The 7,713-nt window shown below is 58.8% G+C and overlaps 1 protein-coding gene across 1 annotated transcript in view; it reads left to right on the forward strand.

Moving 5' to 3' along the window:
* AGAP3 (ArfGAP with GTPase domain, ankyrin repeat and PH domain 3) overlaps positions 1–7,713 on the forward strand; it is a gene marked incomplete at its 5' end in the record, with an annotated part of 72,319 nt that overhangs the window by 7,102 nt on the left and 57,504 nt on the right. The window contains one exon of the mRNA XM_005430569.2: positions 3,284–3,411. Coding sequence (XP_005430626.2) covers positions 3,284–3,411 — 128 coding nt within the window. The remainder of the gene's footprint in view (positions 1–3,283; positions 3,412–7,713) is intronic.

Raw genomic sequence — 7,713 nt, forward strand, 5'->3', positions numbered from 1 at the left:
GCGGGGTGAGAGACCATGCCTGCCTGGCCTTGGGCAGGGGGCTGCAGCACAGGGATGCTCAGGGGCACAGGGAACCAGCTCCTGGGGTTTGCAGTCTGCTTAAATTAACTCCCCTAAAGGAGACTGCGTGTCGCTCTAGTGACAGGACAAGGGGGAATGGCCTGGAGCTGATGGGATGAGGTGTTTCTAGAGTGGGTGAGAATTCTTCCTAGTGAGCACTGCTGGGACATGATGCAGCTGGTTGCAGCACAGGGATGCTCAGGGGCACAGGGAACCAGCTCCTGGGGTTTGCAGTCTGCTTAAATTAACTCCCCTAAAGGAGACTGCGTGTCGCTCTAGTGACAGGACAAGGGGGAATGGCCTGGAGCTGATGGGATGAGGTGTTTCTAGAGTGGGTGAGAATTCTTCCTAGTGAGCACTGCTGGGACATGATGCAGCTGGTTTGGGATCTTGTGGAGTCCTGGCAGTCACAGACTCTGTGAGGACCTTGCCTCACATGGCAGTCCGGTTTCCATCAGACTTGCCCTTGTAGGACTCCTTGCACCCCAATCCAGTTTCCATCAGACTTGCCCTTGTAGGACTCCTTGCACCCCAATCCAGTTTCCATCAGACTTGCCTTTATAGGGCTCCTTGCACCCCAATCCAGTTCCCATCAGACTTGCCTTTATAGGGCTCCTTGCACCCCAATCCAGTTCCCATCGGACTTGCCCTTACAGGACTCCTTGCACCCCAATCCAGTTCCCATCAGACTTGCCCTTACAGGACTCCTTGCACCCCGGATCCCAGCAGGCCTGCCCTGGCCAGGCTGGGGAGGGTGTCCAGGTCCCACAGCAGGAGCACCAAGAGCTGCTTTCAGGGCCAGGTTGCCTGCTTGCCCGTGCTGGGTGGAGTGTGTGCTGCACCTCTGTTTGCAGAGAGCCCTTCCCTGCCACTGCTCTGGGTCACAGCCAGTGGCCACTGACCTTTCTGGGGAGCAGGTCCATGTGCTGGCAGAGAGCTTGAGGGAGTGACCACCCTGCCCCGTGGTGTTCACAGGCTGCTCTAAACACACGTGCACACGGTGCTGCAGAGTGTGGGGATGCTCCAGGACAGACAAACTGGTGTCTCCATCTTCACCAACTGCCCCGGCATTCTCCAAGACCTGGGTGGCCCTGGCTGTAGTGGCAGCACAGCTCAGCAGGAGCAGCACAGACCCTGTTCCTCAGAGTGGCCCTTGGTGTCTGGTCTGTGGCCTGGAGCTGTGGCCGAGCTGTGTCTGGTCTGAGCACATTGCAGGGTGTGCCCGATGTGTTGGGGGTTTTGTGGCTGTGTCTGGGCACTCAGGCTGCCCAAGGTCACCGTGAGAAGGACACGTGGCAGGGAATGGGGTCGCTTCCTCCTTGCTGGTTTCTCATGTCCTGGCAGGATTCCCCTGGAGGTGCTGCTGGCTTTGTGGGAACTGTGCTCCTCCATCCTTCCCAAGTCCACAGATGTCACAGGGACTTCTGTGGTGAGAGGATGGGATCTTGGTGTTGCCAGGAGGTGGTCCTGGCAGGAGCAGGGACAGTGCCCTGGGCTGTGTCCTGCAGTGTCTGGTCAGCTCCAGGACTCCCTGAGGGTGCTTGGCATGGTCCCCTCATGGCAGAGCCCCGCTGAGGTGGGGGCTGGTATAGAATGTGCCTTTCTGCCCTCCAAAGAGATCTGGTTAAAGAACTTTATTCTCAGGGTCACCCTCACAATTCCTGTTTGCAGAAATCTGGGTTCAGATTCAGCAGATGCCAGCACAGTTTGCAAGGAGCCATCAATGTGGGGGGCCTCAGTTCTGGGGCTTCATTTTAAGGGTGTTTCTGTACCAAGAAAAGGTCAGGGAACCCCTGGTCATGGTCACCTTGGTGATGCTCCTCAGGAGGAGGAGGAGGAGGAGCAGTGACCCAGCCCTGGTCCTGCAGGAGGGAGGAGGAGGAGGAGGAGGCAAGAAAAGGTCAGGGAACCCCTGGTCATGGTCGCCTTGGCGATGCTCCTCAGGAGGAGGAGGAGGAGGAGCAGTGACCCAGCCCTGGTCCTGCAGGAGGGAGGAGGAGGAGGAGGAGCACCGACCAGCCCTGGTCCTGCAGGGCGCAGCAGGGACAGCAGCTGTGCTGTGGGTGGCTTCCTGAGCTTCAGCTCTGCTGCAGATCCCGAGTGCAGGGTGCTGCCTTTCCTGTGCCCTGAGCACTGCAGAGGGCAGGAGGGGGCAGCCAGCAGCTCCATGGCCCAGGACCTTGGCTGGGGTGCTGGTGGCATTGCTGCTCTCCATCGTCCCCTCAGACACAGGGCTGCAGGCCCAGGCTCCAGCATGAACTCCCAGGAGCTCTGGAGCCCCTGCCCAGGGGACATCTCCCATCCCAGTGCTGGCTGGGCACACTGTGAGCTCCAGCCCCCCAGGGGTCAGGAAACATCCAGAAAAAGCCCTCAGCCACTGCTGTTGTGGGCAGGGAGCCTGGCAGAGGCTCTGCCCATCAGTTATCCCACACCACTGCTGCTAGTGAGGAATTAACCATGACACCACACTGCAGAGATAACATCTCCCCAGTCCTGAAATGAGGCACCTTGAGGTGACCTTCACCTTCCTGCATGCCAGGCCCAGGCTCTTCTGCTTCCTGAACATCAGCCAGATGTTCTGGGATAACTTCTGCCATCCCTTACAGCAGTCTGTTGTGGTTTCTCTGGCTGCCACACGGAGCTGTGCTGTACAAGCAGTGAGGTGTGCCCTGCCTGCAGAGCCTGAGCTCTCACTGCCCAGTGTCCCTGTGAGCACCAGCACCTGAGCATCACTCAGTGTTTCAGAGAACCCCAGCGCTGCAAGTCTGACAGAGGAAGAGCATGCAAAGGTCCCCAGTGACCCACCAAGGATTCTACACCCTCAGGGTGTCCCTTTACAGACCCACAAGGCCCAGACTGGTGGAGGTGCCACTTGCCCAGGCAGTTCAGTCCCTGGCACCTGGAGTTGCTGTGTGGGGTGACTGAGAGGTGAGGGGCTGCCCAGCAGTGACTGAGAGGTGATGGGCTGCCCAGGTGTGACTGAGAGGTGAGGGACTGCCCAGGGATTCTCCTGCAGCAGGCCCAGGCTCTCATGGTGCCCATGGGGAGTTGCTGTTCTGTGTGATGCCCAAGAGGGCAGGTGGCCATGGCACCTCTGCCTGAGCAGTGCAGGCAGCACACCAGTCAGGGCAAGGACCTGGCTCTCCCTGGAGCCCTCCAGAAATCTGTGGGGGGAGGAAGCTGCTTTCTGAAGGCTGACGCTGTGCCTTTGTCCCTTTTGCAGTGGCTCAGAAGGTGGTGGCTCTCCGGAAGAAGCACCAGCTCTCCATCGGCCCCTGCAAGTCCCTGCCCAACTCACCCAGCCACTCATCTGTGTCTGCAGCCTCCATTCCTTCTGTCCACATCAACCAGGTGGGGAGTGGCCACGGGGGAAGCCAGGGACCTCTTGTGCTCTCCACACCCTGAGCTGGTAGCCAGCAGTTCAGTTCAGCCTCAGACTGGTACCACTGCTCTGGGCTGGCTCTTGGAAGGGCAGAGTGGTGTCACCCTGGGGCTTCTTCCATAGCCCCGAGCAGCTGTGACTGCCCCGTCCTGGCAGTGTCCCAGGCCCGGTGGCAGTGTCCCAGGGGCTTGGAGCAGCCAGGTCTGTGCCAGGTGTCCCTGCCCAAGGCAGGGGGTGCAATGAGATGTACCTGAAGGTCCCTTCCAACCCAGAGCACTCCGTGATGTTGTGATTGTGTGACAGTTTAATGCTCACCCTGAGGTCAGGTTCCATCTCTCACCCTTTGGGTGTGGCTCATGTCCCCAGGCTGTTTTCAGCTTTGGCAGGCACAGAGCAGGGCTGTGAGCAGTGTGTGGGGAGCCCTGGGCAGCCCAGGGCTGTGTGTCAGGGGCTGCCCTGGCTGCCCCAGCTGGGTGGGCACAGCTGCTCAGGTCCTGCTTCCCCCGGCTCAGGAAGCTGGTGGTCTACGTGCCCCTGCATCTGAGGGGCTCTGAGGGGAGGTACTGTGGAGAGGTGAGCTCAGTGGTGAGCTGAGGAGCAGAACAGGGAAGGAGCTTCCCTCCGCTCTGCCCCAGGAAGGGCTCTGTGCTGTTGGTGAGGCTTGCCAAGGTTTGCTTTGGGAGGATGGTGATGTTCTGTGATCCTGGAGCAGAGCTGAGGCAGGACAGGCTCCATGGTGAGGGGCTGCAGGAGGAGATCCTTCAGGCAGCCACCTCACTGCATTCAAGCTTTTCTACATTCCCAGTGCCCACAGAAGTGATGGCTGGGAGACTGGTGAGCAGGAAAGGAGAAGTTCTGGGCTCCATTGCTCCCCAGGGCACTCAAGGCAACAGGTTCCCTCTCTGCGGCAACTGGAATATGGATTCACAGGATCTGTGACAGGACTGCAGGAAATCCGCCTGTCGCTGAGGACAGCACGTGTAGCTGATGGGTTTTCCATGAGGGATTGCCTGAAGCTCTGGGTGTGTCAGAGCCTTCTGGCCCTGGCAGGACTCCTGGGCCCCCACACAGGAGCCTGTCCTGCCAGACCTGAGCCGTGTCTGCAGCCTGCCTGATTGCAGAGGCTTCTAAAGCTGGGTTGCAAGTAGGTGAGTGCAGGTTTTGCAGAGACCTGTGCCAGCTTCCTGTGCTGCAGGTCACCTGGACACCAGCAAGGTCAGGTAAAGTCCGTGTGCAGGTGGATGGGCTGCTGGGGAAGGCTGCAAAGCCAGGTTCTGTCAGTGTGCATGTGTCCAGAAAGCTGGGGACAAGTTCAGTGGGAGACATCCAAGGTGGAGAGCAAAGTCCCAGGGAAATACAGATTTGGGTGTCTCTGGCAATTTGAGGGTTTTGTTAGCAAACTGTGTACAGTTTGAGCCTGGCTGGGGAGAGGCCACCTTTGCTGGAAGGGAAGCAGGAGGCTGATGGCCAAGGTCAGCGTTTCTCAGGGGAGCTGGACACTTGTTTAGGGTTTTCTTCCATGTCCAAGGTATGAGAAGAGTCCCCATAAATGTGTGTCGTGGGCACTGGCTGTGCCAGGCAGGCAGGGTGTTTGCTGTGAAGCTGGAAAGCGTTCCCTGTGTGAGCGGTGGGGCTGCCAGACCCCCAGGCTCCCCAGCTGGAATCCAGTCACTCCAGTGACTCTGCGTGGAACCTGAAGGAGTAGCAAAAACAACTGGGGGGGAAGAGACCCCGACACAGGAGGAAAGTGAGCACTTGGCTGAGGAATGAATGCAGAGATTGGCCAAACCTGACCTGAAATACACAGGTGTGACATGAAAGCTCCTTCAGGAAAGGCAGCACTGGACTAAAGGGTGGAAGTGGGACTGGCTGTGGGAAGCAAATTTTGGGAGAATTGTCTAAGTGCATGTCATGAGCTTTGTGAGGAGTTTGCTCAGAGGGTCCCTGCTTTCCTGTGCTTTCCTTCCCACAGAGCCCCTCTCAGCACGGCTTGCAGACGACGTCTGTGTAGAGGTGAATTCTGGCTGCCTGCTCGGGGACAGACCTTTGCTCTCTGTACCTTGCTGTGCTCCTGCTGGGCTGGAGGGACGTAGGGAGCTGTGGTGGGAAGCAGAGCTGTGAAGGGAAGTAACGCAGCGTGCAGCTCGCAGGGGTTGTGCCCTGGTGGCTGTGCCCCCTCCCCAGACCTGCTCTGTGCCCCTGCCCCCTGCCCTCGGCCTCCTGGGCCCCACAGGGGTCACCAAAGTCAGTTTGTGTTCCTGGTCTTGTGAGGTCCCCCCACAAACCCTGCCGGTGGCAGTGACCCGTGCAGCAATCTTTGCCCCTGTGTTTGCATGTCTCTCCCCATTACTAAGGACACCTCTGAAATAGTGAAGCAATGGTGAGTGATCCTGAAATGCTGTGAAGCATTTGCCTGCTCTTGCATGGGCTCAGAACTGAGGTTCTGGAGCTGCTCCCCGCTGTCCTCAGGGAAAATCCAAGTGGCTTTGGGAAACAAATGGACCCATAACTGGTGGTTCTGAGAGGGAACGGGGCAGAGCAGCCCACGCACTCAGGTGTGGGAGGGCACCGTGCCCAGGGGCGGCTGGGGAGCAGTGCCCTGGTGTCTGTCCCTTGCTCCTGGCCCAGCAGTGCATGTGGGGCAGCTCTGGGAGGGGGTGGACAGGCTCACCCTGCCTGGAAGGACAGTGGGAGGGTGACCAGGTGTTTGTGGAGCTGAGCTGAACTCTGTCATACCTGAGGGCCTGGGGCCCTCACCAGGGTTTCTCATTTGCTTTTGCAAGTCAAGGAGGAGTAACTGGCGCAGGGAAAACAGGAAGAAGGCTCTCAAGGAAGAGTTTAGGAGCACAGGACTTAACATGGAGATGAGGTGGAGAGAAGCCAGACAGAAAACACAATTAGGAGCTTTGCCTTGTGCCTCAGGTATCGGTGTGTACAGCACTTGGGACAGAAGGATCCCCTTCCCTTCCAGGACTGCCTGGGGGGGCAGGAGGAGTCCCTGGAGCAGAGGAACTGGCATGTGGGGGTCAGGAGGAGGCCCTGGAACACCAGGATTGGCATTTAGGGGCAGGAGGAGTCCCTGGAACTGGGATTGGCAGTACTGCTGTGGGCCTGGTCTGGCCCATACTGCAGGGACAGTGCTGTCCTCTGGAGCTGCCTGCTGAGGAGGCACTTTTCTTGGAATGGGAACAAGGAGTCCCCCACAGAGGGCTTCTTATGGTAGGTAGGAGCTGGGACCAGCCGTGCCCCTTCTCTTGTTCTGGGCACAACTCTTCTGGAAGCAGCTTGACACTTGTGGCTGAGCCAAACTGACTTTTGTGGACGTGGCCAGGAATGGCTTGTCTGGTCTGTCAGTTGGACCAGTCCAGAGTGGTTACTGGGAGAGGAGGGACTCCTTGTTACCCATCTGTCTGGAAGATTCCCTTTCGTGGGACTCTGGTGCTGTGGATGTGTCCCAGTCTCCTTGCACAGTGCCTGATGGTCTTGGGAACCAGCCAAAGGCCCTGGCTCCATCTCTGCCTTTGGGAGTTTGGGGTTTTTTCTCTTACTCTGCAGCGGTGCCTGGAGGATGTTGCTCCATCCGTGGGGAGGGAAAGGGAGCTGTAGGAGCAGGTCAGCCCTGGTCAGGGTTTTCCACAGCTCTCATGAGTAACTAGGTGTGCTCAGCGGGTGCCTGACCCTGGCTACTGTGCTCAGCTCAGTCTGGAACAGCAGGAGCCATGACCAGCATTCCCTGGAGTCCTGCACTCCCTTGGGGACAAGATCTGTCCCTTTGGCCTTCCCAGCAGCTTGAGGGGTGTGGGTCTGCCCCCGCTGGAGCAGGCACCTGCTACTCCCCAGAGCCAGCAGCCCCAGGGAGAGCTTTGCCCGCTGCCTTGGGCTCTGCCCTCTCTATCTTGCCCACACCTGTTGCTGAGTGAGCAGTTTGGATGGGTTTGGGAGTCCCACTCCTCACTTGGCCCTGAGTCCTGGCTTGCTCCCTCCTGCAGCTCCTGCCCTTGCCTGCAGGGAGGGGATGGGAGTTGCTGGGGCCAGTGGGTGCTTGCAACACCTGCAGAGTTGTTCTACCTGATTTCCTCACTTCTGCTGCCCCGTTCTCAGTCTTCCTTCAGGGCCTCTGGGGTGCCTTTGGGAGTTCCCCAGGCTGTGGGTGAGTCAGTGTTGTGTTTGCTGTGGGATAGCAGTTTGTCCTTCTGCCAGGAAGCTGGTTCCCAGCAGCTGGCAGGAGGTAACACAGGTACCCCGTGCAGGTACCCAGCAGGCAGAGGGGG

Source organism: Geospiza fortis, unplaced genomic scaffold, assembly GCF_000277835.1.
Source record: "Geospiza fortis unplaced genomic scaffold, GeoFor_1.0 scaffold891, whole genome shotgun sequence".
NCBI classification, from domain to species: domain Eukaryota; kingdom Metazoa; phylum Chordata; class Aves; order Passeriformes; family Thraupidae; genus Geospiza; species Geospiza fortis.